This window comes from Panthera uncia, chromosome B1, assembly GCF_023721935.1.
Source record: "Panthera uncia isolate 11264 chromosome B1, Puncia_PCG_1.0, whole genome shotgun sequence".
NCBI classification, from domain to species: domain Eukaryota; kingdom Metazoa; phylum Chordata; class Mammalia; order Carnivora; family Felidae; genus Panthera; species Panthera uncia.
Genome location: NC_064811.1, coordinates 4,743,815 through 4,757,418, shown reverse-complemented (window position 1 = coordinate 4,757,418; position 13,604 = coordinate 4,743,815). Strand labels below are relative to the sequence as shown.

Sequence of the window (13,604 nt, the reverse complement as noted above, 5' to 3'; positions counted from 1 at the left end):
GTGTGCACTCTGGAGGCACGCTGCTTCCGGGCAGATGAGCAGAGGCTGCCGGCACAGAGCAGGCAGCGCGGGGACGGGGGCCACAGCCAGGCGGGGGTCCCAGGGGCTGCCTGCGTGCCCTTTCAGCCAAACCAAGTCTTGAATGAAGAGCCCTCCCAGCCTGTTGGCCCCCCTTCCCTCACCACCTCCTCTCTCTCCTGCACCACGTGCAGTCTGTGTCCCCTTGTGCCTTCCCGAATCCCCTGGGGCCTGTGCTGTCTTCAGACACGACTCTCCCCTGCCCCTTCCTGACGCGTCTGCCTGCTCTGCCTGCCGTGACGTCGCCTCCTCCCCCTGGTCACCCAGGTCCTTTCTCACTTTTGGGACCCCCCCCCCCCCCGCCACTGCTAGCTGTGTGACCTTCAGGCACTCGACTTAACCTTCTTGAGCTCTAGTGTTCGCATCGAGAATGGACATCATCGTCCCCACCCTGCAGAGGGGGAGGGCGGCAGTCAAGGGTCTGCAACCGTGAGCGCTCAAGTGTCAGCATGCTGCTGCCACCTCTTTGTCCCCATGGTCACCCTGGAGGCCTTGCAGCCAAGCCCACGTCACTCACACAGGACTCCAAACCTCGGAATACACTTAGGTTTTCGGAGTTAACAACTAATAGGGCCTCCGGGTCCAGGGCTCAGATCAGCCATCGTCACGACATACAGCAAAAGAGCAAACGGCTCAGCAATGCCTCTTGGCTTTAAGAACCTGATTTTTAGGGGCGCCTGGGTGACTCAGGAGGTTAAGCGTCCGACTTCGGCTCAGGTCACGATCTCACAGCTCGTGGGTTCAAGCCCCGCGTCGGGCTCTAGGCTGACAGCTCGGAGCCTGGAGCCTGCTTCAGATTCTGTGCCTCCCTCTCTCTCTGCCCGTAACCCACTCGCATTCTACCTGTCTCTCTCTCTCTCTCAAAAATAACTAAACATTTAAAAAAAAAAAAAAAAAAGAACCTGACTTTCAAATAGAACACAGATGCAGGAGGTGGGGGACCCAGGGGACCCCCGGCCTCGGTTTGCATCACCGCTCAGCCAGGGGGCGGGGCCTATCCTTGAAATCAACGCGCATCAGAAAAACGGTTTGCGGACCTCGCTCCGCTTTGCCAGGAATGCACCTGCCATGTTGGGAGAACACGCCTCACTGCACGGAAGCTCGCTTCGCTGCCAGCCGCCCATCCAACACGCCTGGAGCACCCAGGGGCCCGTCGGAGGGGTCCGAGGCTGGGAAGAGGGCAAGGGGCACCCGGCGCCAGCCACCTGCCCCTCACCTGCTGGGCCTGCTGCAGTAGTTCCATGCGCTCCCGCAGAACCTGGCTGTCGAACTCGCGGCTCTGCCTCAGGATCTGCCTGCGCACTTTCTCCACGGCGGCCTGCAGATCCTCCCGCTGGCCCTCGCTCAGCGCCTCGCTGGCCCTCCGCCCCGGGTCCTGCTGCAGCGCGTTGTACAGCGTGGCCTCCAGCTCCTGGATTTTCTGAGTGGCCCAAATCACACAGACAGCGCAAGGTCACAAACGGGTCGACAGTGACGGCCGGGACACTGCAGCTGAGGGAGGCAGAGCTGAGGAGCTCAGGCAGGGAGGGGAGGCGTGCGGGGTCGGGGCTCGGGGCGGGGGGGGGGGGCGCCTCGTCGAGCAGCCAGCAGACACGGGTGGCGGGGAGCGAGGGAGCCCCTTTCGGGCCCCGGGCGCAGCAGCTTTTGGAGAACATGTCTCGCTCCATTCGATCGAGATGCCCTACTCTGTGCGGGAGGGGACCAGGGCAGGAAGAAGAAATAATCGTAACCGCCCCGCAGAGCGTGTGATTCAAGAGACTTTTCCTTTTATCCTCGGCCCCCAATGCATTCTCCCCGCTCCTCGGGAACAAATCTCCCCTTTGATCATGGGCGTCAGCGGGGGAGATATGGGTCAAATTGCACCCGCGTGGTTTTCAGCCAGCTAGCGAGGAATGCAATGTCCACCCACAGCAAATAGTAACCACGTTCTAACCGTGCCCTCCCCGCAAGACACCGCGTGTTAGCGAAGCGGATGAGAGGTTAGTGGCCGGTCGAAGGCACCTCGTGAAAGGCAAGAGTTTTAATCGTTAGAGGAAGCTATTTCTTCCCAACTTCACCGTAAGACACTTAAAATATAGTTACCTCATGGGAATATCTAGGGACAAAAGAGAGAATTATCTCCTTCTCTGCCTCCCTAAATCCGCCCCCCACAGCGTCCTCAGATGCCAACCCTGTCATGGGTCAGGCTGCTGGGTCTGCATCCGCACCAGTAACTTCCCCACCTACCTAGGCCTCGGGGATTCCAGCTCAGGGACCTTAGGGGCTAAGGAACGGTTCCTTGTCTTCCCGAGACCAGACAGACCGGTCTTTAGTTTGGGTGGAAAGTGCCAAACAGAGGCGAGAGGTGGCTTGAGGCCGCCCCTCTAGCCTGCGTGGCTGTGTGGACCCCCCCGGGGAGGTTCCAGACCCATCAGGCCAGGCCTAGTCTTAACCAACAGACATAATCACCTTCCCCTCTCCCGGCCCCAGAAGGTGGGAGTCTGCCCTCCGACCCAGCCCAGGGGTCCCCATGCGGGGTGCACAGGGAGCCTGCCTGTCCCTGTGCCCTGCTGGCTCACCCCCTCCCCGTTCAAGAGCTGTCATCAGCTTCCAGCCAGGATCCCACGCCCCCCAATTCCGGAAGCTCCCTTGTGGACCTGCCCCATTTCAGAGCAATGTCAAAGGCACACAGGCCAGCAACGTGGCACCTGCCGTCCTCACTCCTGCCCGGGCACACGACACTGTCACCCTCTGGGAGCGTGGCATTCCCCTGACCGTTCAAGTCACTCCAACACGGCATCAGAATGCAACCTCGTCACGTGCCTGAAATCCCACCCGAGTCTCTGGAACGGTCTGGGACTGCACGTAGTTCCTACAGCATGGCAGGGTCAGCACGCCCAGGGGCCTCCTCTGCAGAAGCAGGACTCTGAGGGTCCCCCAGGGCCCTCCTGCCGATGGTGCTTAGACAGCCAAGCGTGGACACCAAGCTTTTCCAAAATGTGTTGAAAATCGCCAGTCCCGCACGATGTCCCTTGAAAAGATGGCCCACGAACCATCTGACAATTGACAATTTCCTTGCTTATGATCCTCTCGGAGCCCCGGCCTACCCATCAACGTATTCAAGGACTGAAGAAGCCCTTCGGGGTTTTCCGAACTTATTCGGTTGCCTTGAGAGCCTGTGAAGCCCTCCCAACTCCCCGCTCCTCAGGAACAAGGGAACACAAGTCACGTTGCTCGGAGATTTCCGGAAGTGCTCGGGGAGGCAGCGCCGTGTGACAGACGGTGCGTGACGCCGGGAAAGGCGTTCACCGAAAGACCAAGGGTGGACAGAGTCGAGGCAAAACCAGCGAGGGAAGGGAAGGAGGCAACCCTCCATGGGGCTCACACTCAGCAGGGCCCTCAACACCGTTATAGAGTCGTGTGCCCGCAAGTAAGCCCTGGACGGCAAACGTCAGACCCAGCAAGGCTCAATCCACCGGCCTACTCCCTCTGGGCTCCATGCCATCCACACTCCCAGGCAGGCCAAGGGCCTCAAGGAGGCAGGCGAGCCCTCACCCCCAGCATCTCCTGTCTGCACCAAGCCCGGGCCACCTGCTCTCCATCTTCCGGACATGCTCATGGAAACGAGGGTTGGAAAGTCATTTTTCACGTGTTGACTCTGTAGGTCACAGGCACTAACCCATTTTGGAAAATAATTTCAACCACAAATGACCCGGGCAAAGACTGACTCGCGGCTTTGGGTACAACACCGCTTCTTCCTGCAAGATGTGACCCTGAGCTCTCTCGCTCTCTGTGCCGTGGGGACACCCTGGCGGTGCCCCTCCTGTCTCCTGGTCTCACTCGGTGCCAGGAGTGTCCTCAAAGCCCTATGACATATGATCCTGGGCATGATCCCATTTGAAGCTACTCACCGGGAAGCCCGGAACAGATTGTGTGACCCACATGCAATATTGCACAGGACCTCACGGCAGGTCCCTCTGGCTCTAACGATCACCTGCCTCTGCTCAGTGCTCTGCCTCTGTGTTCCTTGGTGACTGACCCTCGTTCCTGTTTCCAGGAAAACTTGCTTGGTGGGAGGGTGATGCATAAATAAGTATTTAAGTACAACCAAACACAGAAGAGAGACGCTTTCTTCTCACGCATCTCAAACGACTACTGGCATTGGATGCACATGTCTAAAGAAACCATCAGGGTAACTTTTTGAAAATCATGCTTGATTGGGAGAAAAAAACCAATTTCTCGGTACGGTCCTTCCGGTCAGGACAGAGACAGGGCATTTTGATGGCGCCCACGCGGCCCTTGTAAGACCCCTAAACGTGGTGCCAGCCCCAAAGGGAAAAACAGCCCCTAAGGGTGAGTTCAACGAGCCAAAGCATCCAACCCGCGTCTGGTCCTACCAGGTAAGCCTGGTCCAGGGCCTCCTTCCTGTAGTCCAGCTCTTCCTCCAGGTAGCCCTTCTGCCTGCTGAACAGGTCCTGAAAAGGGGAGGCCCCCCCAAGATCAAGATCAGCGTGAGAACTCATCACAGGGAAGATCTTCAGAGCTCACGTGATCACCTCTGCTAGAGAGTGGCAGTCCCACCAAGCCGGGGACCCTCCAGGTGCTCAGGCGAGGAGGGAGGCGATGGTCTGCCCCAGGAACCGTGATCCCACCCCCTCCCGGCTTCCCTTCCACGACCGCAAGGACGTGACACCCCTCCCACCCGGTGGCCAAGCAGGAATCCTTCTCAGTTCCTCTTGTCACGTCCCGGTGGCCCCTGAAGACCGTCTCAACAGTTCCCAGATGAGGCTCTTCCCCCCCCCACACCAACAGCATCACCTCCCCACCTTCTGACCGGTCTCCTTGCTGTGCGTGCTCTCCCCCCCACCCCCCGCACCAACTGGCTCACTCTTTTAGTCCCTGCATGCACCATGCATCCTGAAGGCAAATCCCCAGGACTGACTTGAGACTTTCAAGGTGACGATTGGTCTACTGCAGTCCCTTGACTTTACAGATGAGGAAACAGGACCAGAGAGGACCAGTGCCTTGCCCTGGATGCCCCAGTGCTCTGGTGGCAGAGGAGGGACCAGTTTCCAAGCCAGGACTCTCTCACACCACTTGGCTGGTGTGAAGCTCATCCTTCTACCTCCCGTTCTCACCTCTCATTTCTACTTGCAAAACTTGACTTGGTCTTTGAAGGCTCTCGGGAGCCACTTCTTCTGGGAAGCCGTCTCTGACAGCCCCAGGCTGGGGAACTTGGAACCCCCACTTGGCAATAAGGACGCCAGGGTCCAGTGCCACGTTCCCAAACTCTCATGGCCATTAAGGGGGCCAGCAAAGTCGGGAGGCCCAGCTGTGTGTCTCCGAGGCCGCTGGGCCCAGTGCCCCAGCATCAGCACATGCCCATCCTGGTGTCCTCGGGCTACACTGTGGCTGTTGGCTCATGAGCACACGTCCCCCAGGCTTGTGAGCTCGGCCCTCGAGGCAGGGACCCCGCATATTCATTACCAGACCTCTAATCCTGGCATGGCACCTGGGATAAAGAGCCTCCAAAAATACGTATGAAGTGAATGACCGAGCGAGTGGATGAGTAAGCCAATGGATGACAATTACCCAGAACGGCCACTGGGGCAAAAGCAAAATTTAGAAACGCGTGCAAATAAATGCGCGCGAAAAGACACGAGAAGCCGTCCTGGGAGGGAAATTGTCTGAACCCTTTCCACCTGCCTGCCTCCCAGAGGGCTAAGTCTTTTACCTTCTCCTTCTCCAGATCCAGCATCTTCTGGGTCAGGGCCGCCTCAGTCCCCTCTATTTGCTTCAGCCACTGGAAAACAGCAGGGACAGAGGGACACACGTGAGAACCAGTGCTGCCCGGGGGCCTTTCACCCCAGCCGCGTGTGTAGGGGGCCTCCTCCTCCACTCGGCTCCTGGCCTCCTCGTCCCATCCTGGGGCAGTGGGGGGCCTCGAAACAGAATTTCTTAGTCTGTACAGATGTTTGGCTTTGACAGATGTTTGCTCAGGGATCAAGTGGATCATGGATATCTGTGTGTGTGTGTGTGTGTGCCCCTGCACTTGGGTGTTTGTGTATGTGTGTGTGTGTGTGTGTGTGTGTGTTTGTGTCCAGGAGGGAGTCAGTGTGCATTCAGTGGGAGCCTGACTCGGTGCCCAGCGGGCCCGCTGAGTATCACCGAGGTCTAAGGTGTGATGGGGGCTTCATGCTGAGGATCTCATCCAGCCCTTCAGGCCCAGCCCACGGCATAGGCAGCCTGGGAGGACATGGCTGCCTAGTTAGGTCGCTCGTGCGAGGTCCCACAGGTGGGCCATGGGGATTTCTAACCCAGCCCTCAAGTCTGCACCCCTGCGGCAGCAGCCCCGAGCGGCGAGGTGCACCGGGGGGTGAGGGGTGTGCTGAGCACCAGGGCGTGGGTGGGCGGAGGCAGGTGGGCGAGCGCCTGCCGAGGGCAGGTGCCAGGGGCAGGGGGCAGTCTGCCTCTTCTTGGGTCTGGGCTGGGAGGTGGGCAGCTGTTTCTCTGGATGGAGGTACATAGGTATGTCTTTAGGAGGAGCCCACCTAAGAGATGGGCTGCTGGGTGGACCCGGGGGGGGGGGGGGGTGGGCGGGGGGTGTCCGTGTGTGACAGTGTGCATGGACGTGTGCATTCAGCGGGACAGACAACCTCCTTGCCTCCAGCCTGGGGACCACGCCCCTTTCCGGGCGTCCCAGCCTCCCTCGGCTGCCGTGTGATCCTCCTGGCTTTTTCCTCCTCCCTGGTGGCTGAAGCTTCTCGTCCCCTTGGGGCCCTGCCCTTGGCTTTCCCCCCTCGCCTCCCTGGGGATTCTACCTGTCCCTGTGCCCCCTCTGCTCTCCAGCCCAGACCGCCCCATGGCATCTCCCTCTGATGCCTCCCTGGCCTCCCCGGTCCCTCTGCGGGGGAAGAGCCCCATTTCACCCAAACCAGGAAGTAGGGAGCAGCCTCGAGTCCACCTTTTCCTTCCCTTCCCATGCATTGGGTCCACCTCCTCCTGGTTCAAACACCCACCCGCTGCACAACCACGGCCACCGTCACTCCAGCCTCCTGTCTGGACCCAGAGCCCTCTCTGCTCTCAAGCCCTCGCGTCCTCTCAAAAATCTGCTTCCACTTAAAGCCCTCAGGGACAGCCCATCGCTCCTGGGGGCCACCAAGCCCAGTCTTCCTTCACCTCAGGGCCTCTGCACCTGCTGCTCCCCCTGCCTAGAGCATCACCACCTCCCGCACACCAGCCTCAGCCCCAGGCCTTCACCGAGGTCACACCGACTCAGCCTCAGGCCACATTAGCTGTTGTCTCCTCCTGGAAGCTTGCCCTGCTTCCTGAGTCCATGGGGTCAGGTGCCCTCTGGGATCCCTGTGTCATCCTGTGAACGGATCTCACGGCACTCACCTGACGGATTGCTGTTGTCTGTTTCCCTCCCACAAAAGCCCGAAGGTGGGGACCACATCAGACACGGTCTGTTACACTTCCTTACCCTGCACGGGCCCCAGCACGAAGCATGTGCCCAACAAACATTTTGCTGAACGAGAGCAGACGTGACAATGTGGAGGTCTGGGAGGGGGTGTGCTGGCTCCATGGAGGAAACAAGACTAGATACAGCTGTGATCACACAGGGTCCCCCCAATGTCTTGGGCACCCAGAGCCAGCAGCAGAAGCAGGCGCCCAGAATGGAGCATTTCATTAGATGTTAGGAGGCTGTGCAATGTCTCAGAAATAGATCGGCATATTTTTGGCGGAAAATGACACATTTCATTTTGAATACCCTAATGCAAGCAGTCATAAAATGAATAAAGTCTAAATGGAAAAAAAAAATTGAAAAATCCAGTTTTGAATCATGACAGCAAGCAACTCTCAGAATAGGCTTTACAGAATATGGTGTCCAGTCTTTTCTTCCTGTTAAAGAGATGTGACATGCCTATTATGCGTAGAAAGAAAAAACAATTTTGACAAGTGCTTTTCAGCAATTGAAAGAGTAACATGAGGGCAGAAAACGCTGGCCATGAGCATCCTGGGCATGTGAGGTCACGAATTTCCCATCATAGAGTCCCGCCAGATAGCCAGTGGGCCCCTCTTCCTCTCCCAGAGCAAGAGCCTAAATGCAAATAGCACTACATTATTGGCCAGCAGGGAGGGTGATGGGGACAGGGACACCTGTCCTCCCCTAAGCCCTCAGGGGAGAAGTGAGTCAGCCCACAGGGGAAGAGGACATTCTATAGGAAGCCAGGTCCTTGCCCACAGGTGCCGGCTTCTGAGCCCCAGAGCCTCTAAGCCCCGATGCTCCCTCCAGAGAGGGTCCCAAGACCGTGACCCCAGGCCAGCTATCGGAGAGCTTGACTGTGGCCGCAGGCCTAAGCCGAACCTTCTGATCTGTTGTTACCAGCGAGAACACGAAATTCTCTTAAAAACTTCCATCTTTCTGGTTGGTTTTGAACTGTTTCCCAACTGGTTTTGAACTTGAGGGAGATTCATAAGGAAGAGTTGTGACTCACGATCACCTGTAAACCCTGAGACGTCCTATGTCCAAGCTTCTCTGCTTGGCATGTGCTGTGTGCAGAGGACATGGCGTGGGGACAGGGCTTCCTCGGGGAAGGGTTAGGAGCTGGACAAAGCCCCAGAGCAAGGTCACCCGGGAACACCACGTGGCATCCCCATTAGGGGTGCACTTCGCTTCTACACTACACGCACAGCTTTGTCCCTCTAAATAGAAAAATTGAAGTTGACCTCAGTTTGGTCGGATACTGGCACTGGGTGGTGATTTTTAACAACACACATTTGGTGGGTCTCAGATCCCACTGCCAGCCCATGTGCTCCAGGGTGACCAACCCGTGCCTGCTTGTCCAGGACTGTCCCTGTTTCAGTTCCCGTGTCCCAGGAATCCCTCAGTTCCGGGCAAACCGGGTAGTCTGTCTCCCCGGGGGTCCCCTCTGTCCTGCAGGCCCACCTTTCTTTCCTCTTGGGGCCACTCTCAGCATTAATATTCCCTCCAGGGGGACATAAGCGACTCCCAACCTACAAGATCTTTAGTCACAGGCCCAGGATGGGGCTGGGGTCTCTCAGACCCAATCTGAGAAAATGGGAAAACACTGGTCTGAGTCCAGCCCCCAAGGACAGTCCCAGATTGGGAGGTGGGCGCCTCTCCCCTGCACAGCTGGCTGGTGAAGGTGGGGGTGGGGGGTGACAGCTGCCGCAGACCAGGCCGGTGTAGAAGGGGTGAGTCACTAATCTCGCATGGTTGCTGAGAGGAACAGGGGTCCCACAGATCTGAGGTGAGGGCCCAAGGCTACAGGTCTGGACGCTCACTATTTTCCGGGTCGCGGGGGAGGAGTAGGTCAGGGAGGGCCTGGGTGGGAGAAGAAAGTGGCTCGAAAGGGGCTGCTCTCAGTGAGTCTGTGAACTTTCCACCCGGTGTGGCCCTCCAGGAGACCCTGGCCTATTCCCAGCCCCATCCCAAATCAGCCACCCAAGTCACGGATGGTGCTGGCCATTAGTTCCCCGTCCACAACCACTGCCCAAACCCTTCTAGCAAGCAAGCTTTGCCCCAGGTGCTTAATAACAATGTTTGGTTCTGCTTAGATGCCATGTCCTGGATTCCAAGGCTCACGGGTTCCTAGTGTGGGGGCTCAGAGTGATCCAGAGACCAATCTGCGGAAGGCTGAGCGGTGGGCGGGAGTCAGTGCAGGAGAGGCCTCCCAGGGGATGAGGAAGGGATTACTGGGCCTGACATTACGGCATCCTCCAGGGAGCACGTGGCACTAAACCAAGTCGGGAGTGTTTACCAGGCACGTTGTGTAACACTCTACGGAGCACTATTATAGGAGGCTGGGCGGCCGAGTTTGCATATGTTGGTAAGAGGGACATTTACTGACCGTGTACCATGTGCCTAATACTGTTCCACCAGCCAGCCAGGCGTGAGTCAGCGCCACCTGCTGTCCACCTGAGGACGCTGTGACTTGGGAAGTAACTTACCACCTGTGTGACCTCAGGCAAAGCTTTGCCCAAGTTTGTTACCAACACTCAGTGCCTTTCACGTGAGTGGGGAGGAAGGACAGGAGCCCAGTGAAGCAGACTATCTGTATTTTCCATGCCCTTCCAAAAATTCTGGAAAGAAGTTTGATTAAGGTCACTAAGACCTCATCGTTATTAAAATAGTATTTCAAAGTTTAACTCCTGTGCTTCGGAAGGAAAAGCTCTCTGGACGGGGGCGACGTGAAAGTCGTGCGTGCCTAAATTATCCTACACCAGGGGCGCCTGGGTGGCTCAGTCGGTTAAGCGGCCGACCTCGGCTCAGGTCACGATCTCGCGGTCCGTGAGTTCCAGCCCCGCGTCGGGCTCTGTGCTGACAGCTCAGAGTCTGGAGCCTGTTTCAGATTCTGTGTCTCCCTCTCTCTCTGGCCCTCCCCCGTTCATGCTCTGTCTCTCTCTGTCTCAAAAATAAATAAACGTTAAAAAAAATTTTTTTTAAATAAATTATCCTACACCAATGTAAAAGGTAAGCAAACCAGGAACGTATTTTTAGCAAACACAGCAAAAAGTTAATTATCTTAACACATAAGGCCCACAGAGAAGTCAGTACGAAACACCATACTTAATGACAGATATGTAGGGAGTGAATGTATGAATGAATGAATGAATGAATGACAAACCCAACGGACATCATCAAAAGAAATGTAATTACAGTTCACAAGGAAGAAGAAAACAGACGATACACAATAAAAAGCCAGGATCACTAGCACTCAAATACATGAAAACGGAAATGGTCACATCATGTGAGTTCAGCCAAGCCTATCAAGCCGGCAGGGGTCTCTAACGGCAGGGCACCAAGTTGAACGTGGACCCGGCAATGCGGTAACACGCGGGTGGACGCTTTGACAATATTAAAGCTCTGAGAAACCTCCCTACCGGTGGCCCCGTGATTCCACATCTAGAATCTGTCCCGTGGGAGGGTCTTAAGAGGTGGATCGAAATCGACGCACAACGCTATTCACCACGCATCACGATAAATAGGGAAAAAAAAAAAAAAAAAGGAAACCCCCTCGCTAACTAGCAGCTGAGGAATAAGGAACTTCTTTGAACCCTACGGTGGAATGATGCGGGTGGAAGTGTGGCAGGCAGGGTTAAAGACGGGAAGTCAAGCCAGATCTCAACGAGGCTTAAAAAACGGTCGTGGGCAAAACACCGGAAAGAAATCCACCCCAGGGTCGCAGGTGCTTTCCTTCCTCCGTGGGGGCTTCCGCTGGCTTGTGTGCTAAGCTGTCTAGGGCGAGCGTGTGTGGCTTTGGACGGGCAAGGGGCGGGCATGCGCGTGCACATGCAGACGTGGAGGCGGGAAGTCATGCCCCAGAGCCAAGCGAGACGCCGAGGTGCCGTTTCTCGTGTGGCGCCGGGGGAGCTGCGACGCGGTGCACGGACAGAGGGTGCCGCGGGGCTCTACCTTTTCGCACAGGGCAAGCACTGTTCCAGCTTGGATTATTGCAACCTGTTCTTCGTTTCTCAAATTCTAAAACACAAAAATGGGGAAGGGCGTTTTACGCTGGACCCCGCGTCCCCGTGCAGACAGCGCTGACCGGCTTCCATGCCCCTCCGAGAGGCGACCCCGGGGCTCGGCCCCCACATTCTAAGGGGGCCCATGTTTAAAGGCAGCCGTGTCCTATCTGGGGCCAGGCCTTTGACAGATAGGGCCTGTTTCCAGCCAGTCTCTTAAGGGGGCAGGGATGCCACGTTCTGATCTCAGAAACCTTGAGGGATCCCACCGGTCCACCGTCCCTCCGGGAGCTCCCTCGTGCGCCCGCATCGCCGGCAGGTGCGAAGGAAGCGCTAAGTCCAGAAGTCTGCCCGTGACAGCGCGACCCGCTCGTGACCGCGTGCCCCGCCCGTGACAGCGTGACCCGCCCACCCCCCACGAGGGCACGGCCACACAGAAGCCTTACACTGCGCGTGTCAGATCTCTTACGTTGGGAAGAACCCGAACCGAACAGAAAGGAAAGGCACACAGGACACACCCAGGTGGAGACGAGAGCACGAGAGCAGAAGCCGGCCGGCATAGTTACCCCGTTATCGCCAAGGATATCTAGCTTCTTCATAAGTTCAGAAACATTCACATCCTGGAAAAGATTGCCAACGTTCATTTTGTGGGAGCCGCCAAGGCCGTGCAGACCGGTCTCTACCGCCGGGGCCTCGTCCGTCCCTCTCGGTGCGCGCGGCGGGGCCAAGGGCTCCCGGCAGCTCCTTCGGGGGTCGAGGGAGAGAAGGCAGTGATTGCTGCTTGTAGGCTGAGCTTTGCAGGAACGGCTGGTGGAATCGTGAGGGTCAGGAGGACCCCGGCCGGCAGCCGCAGCCACGTCCCCCACCCCCTCACTCACTGCGCGGCCGCTGCGCTCGGCGCTGCTCTGATGTCACGCCCACGTCACGTCTCGTCTCGTCTCGTCTGGTCTCGTCTCGTCTCGTCTCGTGGCTGGTGCTGCCGGTCTCACCTCACACACGGCAGCCCGAGGCTGGGGGAGCTCACAGCCCGGAGCTGGGAGGCGGCCACGCCGGGGTGGGCCCTCAAAGCTGTGTGCCACGCTTCTGCTCTTTTAACACGGGTACACAGAGGGTGACATTCGGTGACCCTCTGAGACACAAACTCCGACTTTCCAAATACGGTGTTGGGGGCGGGGGGCGGGCTACCTCGTTAAAATCGGCTCTGTGTGTGACACAAAGGCACAATCCCCCTTTACGGCTGCGCCTGGCATCCGAGGGGGCCCCTGGCGGTGGGTTGAGCGGAGGCACCCCCCAAGCACGCTACCTTAACTCCTTCCTGGTGACAGAACAGCTGGAGAGCGCTTCTGTTGTTCTCGGGGAAGGTGCTGATTTGGAGGTTAAATGCTGGCGACCTCCGCTCTCTCTCCTGGGGAAAAGATTTGGTTTAAAAACAGAACTTTATTGGCTTGTTTACCACTCGCCACTTTCCCACGTTACGCAGCAAAGACCAACGGGTTCCAGTTGGCCAAGGCGTTACTAAAAGGCTCACAGACTACCATCTCCTGGTCCGCGAAGGAGCACGCCGAGGTCCCGCCTCTGCAGGGCGGCGGGTCTCGAGCCGAAATGCGTCTACTTCTTACCCACTCCGCTAGGAAGAAACGGTTAACCAAGGCATGTGTTCACCTGCTGCGCGACGGGAGCCCGGGAAGCCACGGATCATTAAACACTCGGTAAGAACAAGTGTGTGAAATTTCAACGGACAGCACAGCCACCAGCTATGGCGTTCCTCGTGCCCTGCGGCAAATCGCTACCTCGTTGAGCCCTCACACAATCCCACGAGGCAGGCGTTATTGCTTTCGTTTCGTGGACAGCGGGGCGAGTCCTGGTCCCAAGCTCCCCAGCCGCAGGGCCGGGACACGAACCCTGGATTCACACCGTTTTCAAGACAATCGGCTGACTTCGTTCACAATTTTTTTTTTTTTTTTGAGCCGTGCTAACACATCAGCGATCATTCTATCCCTGCCTTAGATTGCTACTCAAATCTCGACCACTGAGGAAGGAAAAGCAAGCGTTTTCCC

General features: G+C 57.4%; 1 protein-coding gene across 5 annotated transcripts in view; it reads right to left on the bottom strand.

Moving 5' to 3' along the window:
- Positions 1 to 10,691: 10,691 nt before the first annotated feature.
- JAKMIP1 (janus kinase and microtubule interacting protein 1) overlaps positions 10,692 to 13,604 on the bottom strand; it is a 111,799-nt gene continuing 108,886 nt past the window's right edge. For 3 of the 5 annotated variants that reach the window (XM_049630278.1, XM_049630279.1, XM_049630276.1), the window contains 3 exons: positions 12,851 to 12,952; positions 12,114 to 12,167; positions 10,692 to 11,563 (listed from right to left, as the gene is read on the bottom strand). In XM_049630278.1, the coding sequence (XP_049486235.1) occupies positions 11,321 to 11,563; positions 12,114 to 12,167; positions 12,851 to 12,952 (399 nt within the window). In that variant the 3' untranslated portion in view covers positions 10,692 to 11,320. Of the gene's footprint in view, positions 11,564 to 12,113; positions 12,168 to 12,850; positions 12,953 to 13,604 lie in introns of those variants that run through there. The other 2 variants (XM_049630283.1, XM_049630282.1) reach the window with 2 other exon arrangements.